Source organism: Verticillium dahliae, genomic scaffold, assembly GCF_000150675.1.
Source record: "Verticillium dahliae VdLs.17 supercont1.7 genomic scaffold, whole genome shotgun sequence".
NCBI lineage: Eukaryota > Fungi > Ascomycota > Sordariomycetes > Glomerellales > Plectosphaerellaceae > Verticillium > Verticillium dahliae.
This window is the reverse complement of record NW_009276917.1, coordinates 919,096-932,019: the sequence shown is the minus strand read 5'-3', so window position 1 is coordinate 932,019 and position 12,924 is coordinate 919,096. Positions and strand designations below refer to the sequence as shown.

At 57.9% G+C, this 12,924-nt stretch overlaps 5 protein-coding genes across 5 annotated transcripts; 1 reads left to right on the top strand and 4 right to left on the bottom strand.

Moving 5' to 3' along the window:
- Positions 1–995: 995 nt before the first annotated feature.
- Positions 996–2,180, bottom strand: VDAG_04376 (uncharacterized protein; the record flags this gene model as incomplete). Its single annotated transcript, XM_009650823.1, has 1 exon — positions 996–2,180. One exon carries the CDS (start codon positions 2,178–2,180, stop codon positions 996–998), a length of 1,185 nt encoding a protein of 394 aa, XP_009649118.1.
- Positions 2,181–3,040: 860 nt separating this feature from the next.
- VDAG_04375 (uncharacterized protein) lies at positions 3,041–4,480 on the top strand (the record flags this gene model as incomplete). The annotated part of the gene is made up of 1 exon (XM_009650822.1): positions 3,041–4,480. One exon carries the CDS (start codon positions 3,041–3,043, stop codon positions 4,478–4,480), a length of 1,440 nt encoding a protein of 479 aa, XP_009649117.1.
- A 532-nt stretch (positions 4,481–5,012) lies between these two features.
- VDAG_04374 (sulfate transporter family protein) lies at positions 5,013–8,593 on the bottom strand (the record flags this gene model as incomplete). The annotated part of the gene is made up of 6 exons (XM_009650821.1): positions 5,013–6,212; positions 6,261–6,694; positions 6,745–7,291; positions 7,341–7,483; positions 7,538–8,290; positions 8,374–8,593. 6 exons carry the CDS (start codon positions 8,591–8,593, stop codon positions 5,013–5,015), a joined length of 3,297 nt encoding a protein of 1,098 aa, XP_009649116.1.
- A 2,010-nt stretch (positions 8,594–10,603) lies between these two features.
- On the bottom strand, positions 10,604–11,451 carry VDAG_04373 (DNA replication complex GINS protein psf1; the record flags this gene model as incomplete). The annotated part of the gene is made up of 3 exons (XM_009650820.1): positions 10,604–10,673; positions 10,805–11,361; positions 11,425–11,451. 3 exons carry the CDS (start codon positions 11,449–11,451, stop codon positions 10,604–10,606), a joined length of 654 nt encoding a protein of 217 aa, XP_009649115.1.
- A 455-nt stretch (positions 11,452–11,906) lies between these two features.
- VDAG_04372 (elongation factor 1-beta) lies at positions 11,907–12,890 on the bottom strand (the record flags this gene model as incomplete). Its single annotated transcript, XM_009650819.1, has 3 exons — positions 11,907–12,136; positions 12,193–12,572; positions 12,829–12,890. The coding sequence occupies 3 exons, from the start codon at positions 12,888–12,890 to the stop codon at positions 11,907–11,909; spliced, it is 672 nt and encodes a 223-aa protein (XP_009649114.1).
- Between the last annotated feature and the right edge of the window lie 34 nt (positions 12,891–12,924).

Sequence of the window (12,924 nt, the reverse complement as noted above, 5' to 3'; positions counted from 1 at the left end):
AAACAAGTCGGCACCCAGCCCGGCCTGGCCCCTGCCCAATGCTGCCGTTCGCGGACGAAGCTACCAGACCACGCGTCCATTGTTCGGGGGGCGCGGCGCACGACGGCGAAGGCGAAAATACGGCTGTCCACGCCAACCTCACTCAGTGTGGTGTTCCCGAGACATACTGAAGCTACTGACTGGGATGCTTTGCCGTTTGCCCTATGAGGGGGCCGGCGAGAGCCTATGTGTGGCTCAACGCCAATTCGTTCTTCAATTCAACAGCTCCAGCAAGCATCCGTATGCGTCGTCGTTGGGAATCCGGCGAAGAATCACCAAGGTGGATGCTTGAATTTGATAAGTTCTCCTGTCGCAACTGTTAGAGAATCGACCATACTATAAACTTGCACGACACATACCTCGCCCAGCAGCTCCGGGCTCCTACGACAGGTCAAATGCAACATCTTCTACTGTAGAAGTCAGATCATTTAAACCTCTTGATAATTATATATATACACAAATATAGACCCCAGATTTCCGGACGCAGGACTTTGGGCTTGCCAAGTGGTATGAGCTTGCGATTGTACGGATTGGGCTTCACGCAACCTTGGAATTGAGCAGCTCCGGGCAGGTCTTGACTGCAGATACAGTATGCCGTGTCTTTGGCCGCAGTGTGACATTCTCCCACCCGATAGCTACATGGCACAAGTCAGCCTGGATTGATTATGTGCCTTACCACGAGTGTTGTTAAAAGAGCCACTGAGCTGGGGCAACACGGCAGAAAGTAGTCACAGCTTGAAGCTTTTACTTAGACTTTGGTACGACTCATCCACCCGGCAACGTGGTATCGATTATTCAGCCCTGTCGAATGCTCGCAGCGGACTGGATGCAGGGGCAAGGGGCAAGGGGCAAAGTAGACGAAGAAATCGGAATTTATTCGATGCAAGTCAAGCTTGCAACTCCCGGGGTATAATCTAGGATATCAAACATGTTATCCAAAGCAGGCGTCACCTTGTCTAGTCGTCACGCAATTTGCGCACTCCACGACCGACGCTTCCGGTCTCGAAGACCTCGAGACGTCCCGTGCCCATGGCCTCGGCAAGGACCCAACCGAATTCGAGGCCGTAGAACTCGCGCCACTTCTTTGTCTGCCACGGGAGCACGCCAGTGAACTCACCACGGGCGCGCCTCATCTTGCGGGCGTCGTCGCTCGCGATACCACCGTCCCAACGCTCTCGCAACAGGTATTCCGGCATTTCACCATACTTGGACCGACTAAGCAGTGACATGAGGTGCTCTACCGCCGCGGACACCAGCTTGAGATAGCTGCCGTGACCTGGCGCGGCAATGCGATACTCGGGCTCTGGGCCGACGCCGCCCCGGCCGAGTCGCGATGCCCCGCTGCTGCCGCCTCTGCCGCCTGCATTCTGCAGCGCCCCGACGCCGCCGACTGCCTCGATGCTACCGCTGGCAGCGCGTGACGCGGCGGCGATGCTTGCGAGAGACGCCTTGTCTTCTGGTCGACCATAGAAACCCCCGAGCGAAGCGTTTTCATCTCTTGTTGTCGTGCCTCCTGTGAGGAAGCCGGCTCTGACCAAGGCATCCCCTTGCTTTTCGTCGCACGTGCCTACGCTCATGATGCCCGCGCGAGGGTTTTCTTTGAGGAATCTGAGATAGAGCCCCTTCGTGTCCTCGTCCAGTCTGGAGCTGCGCCTGACCAGCCCCTCGTACTCATCCTGCCGAATCAGAACCTCGCCCCTCCCACGAACCCGCAACCGTCTCAAGACGCCGCGACCCTCGAGCGTCGCGACCTCACGTTCCACGGACGTCGGACTGCCACCGAGAACAGCATGAACGTGACCGGAACTGACGAAGCCAGGCAGGCCAGCGTGGAAGTTGACCGTCTTGGCCATGCGCTTGCTGCCCATGCCGGGGACAGGGCCGAACATGGTGCTTCGGGCGCGGGCCATCGCCTGCGGCACGTCTCGGAGTGTAAGGTCTGTGGCGAGGGCTAGGACAAGCCCCTGGTCATCAAGGTGATCTTGAAAATAGTCCTCTTCATAATCGGCTGGTCGAGGCTTTTTTGGCTGAGGGCTTCGGGCTGGCGTTTTCTTGGAGGAAGGCAGAGAGGATGACGATGATGATGGTGATGGCTTGGTAATTCGCCCGCCTACAAGGCGGGACTGGCGGTTGGCAGTCATACAGAGATGGTGCGAATGAACTCCGTGGTGGGTATTTCAAGTTGTTGATTGAAAGATGCCCGGCCAGGTGCCTAGTCTCACTCAGCAAGGTGGTCTGAACCTTGGGCGAAGAGGGTTTTCGCTGATAAAGCCTCTTCGGCAATATTTGCACGGCAGCTCGATGCGCAATCAGGGCAGCGAATACAGAAGATAGGGTTAAAAGGCGACTCGTGGTCTTGACGAAACCCGCTATTGATCTGATGGAAACAGTGGCAAGTGCAAAATCAGTCATCCGGCGAGGCAGTCGCAGTGAGGCAAGGTGATTACCTACAAGATGTACAAAGAGACACCTCAGAGAAAGGGCGGCCAATAGGTGAAACAGTGGATCAACGGCCTGGGGTGCTATTGCCATTTCCATATCTAGGTGGTCGCCACACCCCCACCTTTCCGGTCTGGGGCCGCAGCTCCCTGGCTCCTTCCCTTTCCCGCCTACAGCTCAAGCTCACCTCGAACTAACCCCGTGTGCGTGTGCGGGCAACCTGACAACATCTGATCGCCCTCCCGCCTTACCTTACTCCATTTGAGGACACCATATCAACTGCACCTCCATCATCATCTCCCTTTTCTACCGCCTCTCATCAAAGGTTCGCTTGCTTGGCAGTCCTGCCACCCTACCCGCCAAGTATCACATACTTCCGATTATGAATACCTGAAAGCACGTCGGCCTCGCTTCATTGCGATGCTGACGACCTGCTAGTACATTAGCGCTCATTGCTTTACAACTCTTTGCATACCATCAGCCGAGGCTACGCGCCGTACCTTGCCGTCATCCAACCAACATCTCTTCAACATTTCATCGCCAGGCTCATCGACATTTTATGATGGCTTGCTCTTCCACCCTGACGCAGGATCGGAACGGGGCCGAGAAGGTGGTCCACCCGGACTTGCTTGCCGCTATCCCTGATGGCGTTCTTCTCCGCCTCTTCGAAGCTGTCGCTCAACAGTCGAAGCGCGATCTCTGTGCCGTCTCGCGACTCAACAAGCGGTATCACGCCCTCGCTGATGCTGTGCTGTACAAAACGGTTCTATTTCTGAATCCCGAGCTGCACCTGCTCTTCAGCGAGTCCCTCAGCCGTCGCCCACGCCGTGGCTCCGCCATACAGCACGTCAAGCTGGCCTACCCCTCACACGAGCTCACAGCTCTGACAATCGACGCACACGCCCCTGTTCACGGTTACCGTCCCCAAGATGCTGCTCTTCGCTTTGATAGCCTGCCTCGCGCCATTGCCGCCATGTCCAATCTCGAGACGCTCGACATCTCCGTTCCCGTGACCCTCCTCCACGGCATCGGCCAGCTGTTCAATGGCCCCTTTGATCTGGCTTGCCTCAAGTCTGCCTCTCTCTTCTATCAGTCCCCCGAGGATGGCTACTGGGACCTCCGCGAGAACATCCACATCTTTGCCCACCCTACGCTCGAGTCACTGACGCTCCGCCGCGCGCGCCTCGATTACCGCGGCTTCGACCTCATGGAACAGCCCCACGCCACGGCCCTCAAGAAGCTGCACCTTGTCGAGTGTGACATTAACGACGACGCCCTGTCCGACCTTCTTGTCTTTCCCGAGGCCCTGCAAGAGTTTGTCATGACCCAGCTCGAGGACCCTCAGCCCGAACTTGAGGAGAGCTCCGACATGTTTCGCGACTACATGGTCGCCATCGATTCAGCCGCCGCCTCTCTGGAGACCGTCACCATTGATTTTCCCTCCCTGGCCGGCCACAAGCCGCTCGCCCTGCGCGAGTTTGAGAAGCTGACCACGCTGCGCATGAATTGGGACTACCAGCTCTTCGGCAAGACCTCCAGGAAGCCTAGGCTGCAGTCTGTCGGCCTGCCGCCCTCGCTCGAGACGCTCGAATTCTTTGGCGAGCTGGGCCGCGATGAGGAAGTCACCGAGTTGCTCGTGCACATGATTGAGCATCTTGACCTCCACGCCGCCAAGCTCGAGAGGATCGTCGTCGGGGAGGGCACAGTGCCTCCCGAGGTAAAGGCGGCCTGTCTCAAGCACCCGCGGCTGAAGCTGGACGTGATCGGAGAGTTTGACGTGAGCGATGATGAGGGCGAGGAGCAGTCCGAGAAGGAGGAGCAGGAGTCTGAGAAGAGCCGGGAAAGCCTCGACGATGACAAAAAGCCGGACGAGAAGCCAGAGGCGTCACATGAAGAGTGGCCAAAGCTGGAGCACGACGGGATACTCAAGGACAATTTGCACAGCGCGACCCATCAGGTGGTAGACATGGAGGTAGACAACAGGACGGACAGTAGAGTCTAGATTCACGAGCCAAGAGTCAAGAGTCATAGAGGAGTTAGACTGGTGGCATGTTGGAAACGCATGATAGAGCTGCGATGATGGCTACGCTCAAAGGTTGCTCGACAGTTGGACAGAAAAGATAAGAGGGGGTCAATTATATGAATGATTAGTCGGCGATGGCATCGTCGGACGGACATGAATGGGGAGGCCGGGATATGAACTTGGGGACAGCGACGGCGTTGGACGACTTTTTCTTTTTCCACAACTTGTTATGACACGTAGTACAGACAAATCGAAACGCACGACTATGAATCGTCACACAAACAAACGACTCGACTTGTTCAGACGTGAACCGATTCTATTTTTTGTCAAACTGGGTATAACGCCCTCTCTCTGCTCTCTGGACTATCGCAACAAAAACGCTGATGAAGATGGCAAATGACCTCCAAGCACATGGATGTCCCGCTCCATCCAATACAACACTATACACAAACATGGTTTCTGGGATCTTTCCCCTCCCCCCTTATCCAATTCACCGAGGCGGCACGGCTCCTCAGCCCGCCATGGTCAGTATATACGACGTAATAGAGCTCAGCCGCTCGCTCGTCAGCTTCAGCGAGATGCGCAAAAGCTCCCTCGCGACGTCCGGCTCCTCCTTCTGCAGCCTCTCCCAACCCTCGGTGTCCATCAGCCAGGCGACGCAGTCCCGCTCCACGAGGACGTTCGCCGTGCGCTCCGTCTCGGAGAAGAACGGCAGCTCGCCGCACGTCGTGCCCGCCACGATGCTCTCCGTCAGCCAGCCCTGGGGCAGGTCGTACTCGGCGCGCAGGATGCCCTGCTCGACGAGATAGAAGCCGCTCGCCGTCTCGCCGCGCCGGTAGAGGGTCGAGCCGGCGACGAACTCGCGCCGCACGAAGTAGGGAACGGCGCGGAACCAAAAGTCCTCGTTCTTCTCGGTCAAGCCCTGGAAGATCTGGAGCATGAGACGCAGCGGTTCCTTAAAGCTCTGCCATCGCGTCGTTTGCTGCGATTCCGTGTTGGTGAGGGCGTTCTTGGCAGCGGTGCGTAGGTGGTTCCGCCGGGGCGAATTGAAGACGCCATCCAGCGCGGAACTCACGTCTGCCTTGACCGGGACGTCGAGGCTCGCCGTGGGGGTATTCCGCGTGGCGGCATGCAGCTCTTCTTGGTTTGCGTAGAGGGTCTTCAAGAGCTCGTTCTCGCAGCTCTCGAGCGCAGAGTTGAGGTCCGGCAGCATGGTCACCTCCACCGACTCTGAGCCGAGACCAACGGCTCGTAGGTTGCGTCCCAACTCGGTCTCTGCATCGACACCGCTGATCACCAGCACAACACCCTTGTTATCGAGCAGACGGCTGATCGTGTTGAACGCCTCTCCAGCCGAGTAATCCAACCCGCTGACGTGGTACAAGTCCAAGATGAGGAACTTGATAGGAGACTCTGAGAATGCATCGTCCTCAATCAGAGCTCGGATCTTCTCCTCGACGCTTACAACGGTGCCAAAGAAGAGGAAACCTGTCAGCTTGACAATGTAGATTTGACGGCGCACCTGCTGTAGGTATCGATGCTGACCGGGGTTGCGGCGCACTGTAGAGCCTACGATATCGCCGTTGTAGCTGGCACGAACCGCCGGCACGCGCGATGTCTGGAAGATCAGCGAGATGAAGGCCAGGAGGATACCAACACCAATTCCAATGACAAAGTCGTAAATGCCCATGATGAGAACGATTATGATCACCTGGAACTGTTAGCCTGTGATCAGTCCACGTACGCTGGATGCACTCACGGTCAGGTACTCTGCCAGCTTCAGTTTCTTCCTTGGCAGCCACACGGCCTCCAGAAGCAGCTCGAATCCGAGATCAAAGATGAGGGTGCCGACCATCATGACCGGGATAAAGCCAATGATCATCGGCCCGACCATCAGCACGCAAAACGTCAAGGCCGCCAGCATGACGCCAGCAAGTCGGCTATCGCCTCCAGACCGCATGAAGAAGACAGTGTTTGCGTACACCAGATAGTTCTGGATGCTACCGAAACAGCCGGACAGAAAGTTGGAGTATCCATGCAGTTTGAGCTCCCGGTCGAGATCAGCATGGTCCTCGCCCGTCTGTAAAGCAAGAGCAGGGACGTTGATGGGAACGTGAAGGATGCCGAAGAAAGTCAGCGCCAACATGGCTGGGATTGTGTCCAGGATGGCTTCCCACCGGACGAGGTGGAACTCTGTAAACGGGGTTAGCCAAGTCGTCGACAGCGTCTTCTTGGGAACCTACTGTAGAGTGTCCAAAAATACCACCACGGTTCGTCGGCTGGCGGCCCTTCAAAGATCCAGCCGTTGTCGCGAAGAGGGTCAACGTCGAGGGTGTCAATGACTGTGACGAAGAAGTAAAAGATGATGGGAATGGCCGTGATGTACAAGGGCAGAAAGTACTTGGACGCAACTTTTGCCTGGCCGTAGAACAGCACAATGGCCAGTATGAGAGGGATAACCCAAAGTAGTACTGTGTCGTGCTGGAAGAGCTTTCGCAGTGTTTCCAAGTTGTATTCGAGGCTGCCACTCATGCGGGCGGAGACCTCGAAGCCAGTAGCAACGAGGAACCATCCGACACCGCCAATGCAGCCGATCAAGATGTGTCGAGGGATGAAGCCGACCATGTAGCCGAAGTTGAACTTGCCCATGAGGTAAAAGACAAGTCCAGTGACCATGGAACTTATAGCGTATGCGGTAATTGTCGTGGCGATGACAGCGTCGGGGTTTTCCTCGCCAACGATGTCGGTAATTGTTTGAGCCATGTTATGGAAAAATGGAACGACTTCGATCTGAGGTGTGTCAGAGCATGCGTGCTGGAGAGGAAAAGGAAATACATACGAGCTCAGAGCCAACAGCACCCCTGAATCCACTGCCGGCCGAGAAGGTGAGCTGTGAGACGATGGTGCTCACGTAGAAGATAGAAATGCCAGCCGAGCCAAGACCGGCAAAAATGGGCTTGCCGAGGGGGAAGAGAATCATGCCTGGTAGAGTGATTAGCAGGCTACATACTGCAGCTTATGGTCGAGCAGTCTTACCATAGGACAGAGCATCGAGTACGTTGAGCAGCAGCCCCACGATGACGGCAGGCAGGCAGGAGACGGGCGCAACCACCACGTTCGCCCACAGCGACTTGCGGTTCCAGATTTCCGGACTCGTCGCCGCCTTGGCAGTCCGCGCCAGGCTGGCTTCGACATTGTGACCCACGCTCTTCAGTCCATTGAGCCACTGTCTTCGCGGCCGTGGCTTCTGCCCCTCGACGTCGTCCGTCGTGTGGCCATTGGTGCCGTGTCCGGCAGAGGACACCCTTCCCAGCAGGGGCGTCCGCTCCGTAGACTCTGCCTCTTCTCCTCCCATGCTGCCTCTCTGCCGTTGTTGACGCTCTGACGACCTCGACCTCGACCTCGACCTTAACCTCTTCTGCTCGCGCGCCGGGGTCTCGATCTCGGGGACACGCGGGTCAGGCGACGGAGAAGACGCGCCTCTGGACTGTGGTGGAGATTTGCGCAGCAAGCTCGTTAGGATGGAGGGCCCCTCGTCGGGCAAGTCGTCGTCGGGCTGTATTTCGTTGTGAGGCGAAGGAGGCTCGGAGACTTCGTGTATCGTTTCGGAGCCGTAGTCGGCATCGTCGTCCTCGCTGGGCAGGAGGGACTGCGCCTGGGACTGCTGGGAGCGGCGTCTCGAGAGGAAGGCGGGGCTCTGGTTGCTTTTCTTGTCAGAGAGCAGGTAGGAGGCTAGCTCTGCCGTGTCCTCACGGACGTGACGGAGGTATTCGGCGCTGTCGACGGGTGCTGTAGGGAGGAGGCGGGCGTGCGTGTTAGTATACGTTTCCTGCGACTGTGGGGTAGAGCAACTGGCGGCGGCGACGACTTACCAAGGTCGTCTCGAACGGAGCCGTGTATGAAGGACCGTATGGGCTCTCTCTGGCCCGTGGACGAGGACAGCTGCCGCAGAGAGTCCGAGTTTGGGGGAAGGGCGTTGCGGTTCGGGCGGTTGATGGGCGTGGGCTGCGCGTCGTCGGTAGGTTGGGTCTGGGTGCTCAGTGACGAAGCTCTCCTGCGCCATGGCGAGAAGCCATAATTGGGTGACGACATGGCGACATCCACGGGACGATGTGCTCACTGGAAACTGCAGCAGCGATGGAGGGTTTGCGGCGAGGGGCAAAGCATCAGGTCCGAACCGGAGGAGCAGGAGGAGGAGGAAGGTTTGCTGCAGGGCCAGGCAAAGCCAGTCAAAGCCAAGGTCGCTCGGGTTCCAGTTGGCTGAAGAAGAAGCAGGCAAAAGTATTTACAGAAAGGGATTAGTTCTGGGCCATCCTAGCGCCCGCAACACGATGGGGGTGGGAACTGGTATGCAATGGAGAGCTGAAGGTGTGACGAGGATGGGGGAGACGACGTAGGAACGCTAGGGAAGGGTATGGGGCAGATAAGCCATGGGGCCGGCTGGGCGATGCTGATGTCTTTCTTGGTGGTCCCTGAACTTGAATTGTACCTAGGTAGGTAGGTCGAACATGCCAATGCCATATGTTGGCTCCATCGAGTCAACCTGTCTTGACAGGTCTGTCGTGACAGGACACAGATGGTGTGCGTTTCGAAGGGGATCCGGCTGCGGTCTTCCGTCTGCCGGTATCGTGGGACTCGGTCCTGTCCAAGGTAGGTTGGGTTGGCCTGATCAGTTCTTCCGGCAAATTTGCATGAGGCGCCAGCGCGCGTTCAGTTCAATTGAGCCCCGCACCTGAAGATTGAGGTCGGTCCAGGTCCCGGTTCAGGTTGGTCCTGGCAGCCAGCAGCAGCATGAGGGCAGCGTGGGCAGCAGTAGCTTGCAGAAGGGTGCAGCAGGTGCAGAAGGGTGCAGCAGGTGCAGAAGGGTGCAGCAGGTGCAGAAGGGTGCAGCAGGTGCAGAAGGGTGCAGCAATGCAGCAGGTGCACCAGACGAAGCAGCCTCAGTGACGCCATTCAGCCGCCACCCTGCCACACAGGCCAATCGCTTCCCCCAGAGACTCCCCATGGCCCCCCCCCTGGAGCCCAACTGCCAGCCAGAGGCTTCGGTGATGAATTCTCTGCACCTCCCTGACAGGGCCGCCGTCAGCAACTCAAAACAACGACGCCGTCCCTACCTACCTAGGTAGGTAGGTATCCATGTCGCAATCGACCGCTACAATGGCAATCCAAGCACGACACGCTTTCTAGGGAAATCCAGACTCATTCGTGATCGCGCTACCGGATGCAAAGGGCTGAACACAGCAGCAGTGCGTTTGGCCCGTCAAGCCCGTGAGCCCACATGGCCAGTGGCCAGGATCGTCGCTGCAGCCCACGAGCGGCGGGGCTCGTCCGGCAGCGCCGGTTTTAGTGATCGCCAAGGTACCTAGGGTTTGCCCGTGATTCCACAACTGGCCCGTATCGTCAGGAGTCAGGAGGTAGGTACATGTAGTGTAGGTACTGTACCATGTAGCCCTCCACATGTCATTTTCTTCTGTCAACGCCATCACGTATGAAAAACAATGGGAACCCCAACATGCAACACTTCAGAGATGTGATCTTTAGTCGTTTGGTGTCATTCAATTGACTTGGCATGTTACATGTATGCTGTGGAAAATAGGTAGCCCTGATGCCCTTGCTTGCCTTGGTATCCAGCTCTTCTTCCACCAGTCGTCGCCCTGCCCGCTGCTGGCAGTGTCCATTGCCCAGCGCCCAGCGCCCAGCGCCCAGCCCGCCCGGCCGCCGCGGCTCCAGCTTCCGGTGTCAGCTCGACGTCTCGTTTCGTCTCCTCTGCCGGACGTTCTGTGCCGCGTACAACGTCCGACACCGGCATTCGTGCGACAACCCAACTTCAGCGTTGCACTCGTAGCTACCCGTCGAGGTGGCCACGCACGAAAGTTCAAGGGGTCCATCACGCCTCGTCTCGGCATGCGTCTGGCGCATCGAGTTGTTTTCTTTCTGGTGAACCAGATGACACCTGAGCCCCTCACCGAGAGCCATGCGTGCTCCCGCTTTTGTGATAATCTGGTTCGCCGCGTCATTGGGCCATCACGGGCGACGCGTCCTGCACCAACAAACTCCATTTTCTCATGCATCAGGTGACAACTGTCAAAAAACAGCATGTCTTCAATCCAGCTTTTGCAGGTATCCTTGCGTGATGAGTCGCTCCACGTCGCCCTGTCGTACATAGAACTGACTGTTCTTCGTCAACGTGATCGATCTGCGGACCAAGGGAAGTCAGCCAGCCATTGCAATAACGTAAAGGGGGAAAAGAAAAAAAAAAGGCCTCGGCAGGCAGTGCGAGGCGAGAACCTCCAATCCCCTTACCCGTATTCCGTCTGAATCTCCCCGGCGTCCTTGAGCACCCGCACATCGATGAACAGGTCCCGCGGCGGCTCGAGGCTCCCGGTCAGATCGATATCCGTCCACTGTCCCTTGTACGCCGCCAGCAGGTCGCCGTAGCTCCGCACGTACTCCTCCTCCTGCGGGCTCAGGCTGCTCGTCGACCCGTCGCCGCTGCTGACCTTGGCACCGGGCCCGCCGCCGCCGCGGCCGCCGCTGCCGCCCGCCGGCCCCTCGCGCACCTGCTGCCCCGACAGGTCGAGCACGTCGGCGTCTTTCCAGACGAGCTCCTCGAGCTTGTCGGAGCGTGTGCGGTGGTAGGCGAGCAGGCAGCGCTTGTTGCGGCGCATGGCGAGGTGGTTGACGAGGAGCGTGCAGGCCGTCGACTGGTGCTCGGCCGGGTCGAACGTGCCCTGGTAAGGCGCGAGGAGCTCGGCTACATCCTTGTCGAGGTCGCGGACCTCGCGCGTCACGGCGCGGACAATCTCGGCTTGGTAGGGGGGCAGATGGGCGAGGTTCTGGGTGCGCTTGGCCTGGAGCACCTGGTGGTGAAGCCTGTGTCAGGTTGCGGTGTGCTGGACGTGGAGGCGGAGGAGGTTTCTTACCAGCTTGTTTCCGAGGTCGCCGTACATCTGAGCTGGGACTGGCGAGAAGACGAGTAAGGCCGCGGGGAGGGAAGGAGGATGCAGAACCACAGAGGAGTGGCGCGAGGGCGGGTTTCACAGAGGAAGTCTTCGAGGTCGCGACTCGGCACGAGGCGCGTCTCCTGTGCTGCACCACAAGGACGACCCACTGACCCCTCCATTGTATTGTTTAGCGCACTACACCTTGTAAATGCATGCGGCCCAATGAGGTACAAGACTCCTTACTGGGTGAGACAGATTCCACCTGGCACGGTTACAATGGTTATTGGTTTTTGTTTTTTGCCTCTCATTGCTTTTTGCATTCATGATTCCAAACATGGAATGTCTATGTAGGCGAATTCATTCAATGCCCCTCTGGGTATTGCGTGAACCATCGTGTCTCCCAATCCCACCCCGATCATGCCTCATAAAATTCATCCCTCCACATCATTCATTCAAGCTTCTTACAGCTTCTGCATGGCAGCAATATCGGTGGACTGGACGTGGTCCTCGAAACCCTGGATCTCCTCCTCGAGGTCGGACAGCGAGATCTTCTCGTCCTCGATGACGAGGTTGATCTGGAGCTTCTTGATGCCGAAACCGACGGGAACGAGCTTGGAGGCACCCCACACCAGACCGTCCTTCTCGATGCCACGGACAGCAGCCTCGAGGGCGGCCATGTCGGTCTCGTCGTCTGGATTCGTTTGTCAGTCATGGCTCTCGTTTCGGTGGAGAAGAATGAAAACATACCCCAAGGCTTAACGTCAAGGGTGACGACCGACTTGGCGGTGGTCTTGGGCTTGGCCTCCTTCTTCTTCTTGTACTCGGCGAGACGCTCCTCACGGATGCGCGCGGCCTCGGCGTCCTCCTCCTCGTCGTCGGAGCCAAACAGGTCGACGTCGTCCTCGTCCTCCTCAGCGGCGGGGGCCTTGGCGGGGTTCAGGGTGAGCTCGCCAGCCTCGGGGCCGTAGACGGAGTAGGGCTTGGACGCATCGCCGGCGAGGGAGGCAAACTCGGACTCGTAGGTGGCGATGTGCTTGTACCACCTAGCGGCGTAGGGGTACTTGGCGGCGTCAGGGCCGGAGGAGAGGGCCTTGAAGACGGCAACGTCGGCCTGCGAGGGAGTGTGGCTGGGACATTGTCAGTCTCATTCGGTGTTTTCTGTGCCGAGCAGATAGAGAAAAGCAAAGAAAATTGGCAAAAGATCAGAAGTGCTAAAAGCGTGGTTGTTTCTACATGGAGCGGGTCTTGAGGCCGCTTCGGAAACACGGACCATGTATATTCTTCATGGAAGCCAAAGAGAGCGAGAGAAAACGCTGCTGTGGGCCTCCTCGGCGAGGAGAGTTTCGCAGGCGGCGGGAGAGATGATGGCAGACTGTGACTTACCCAACAATGTAAGAGACGAGGTGGCGAGCCATCCGTTGAAGAGCTAACGGGTCCGCGGTCATTAGTGGACTGGAGGCACGCCTCAAGGGGGCTGGA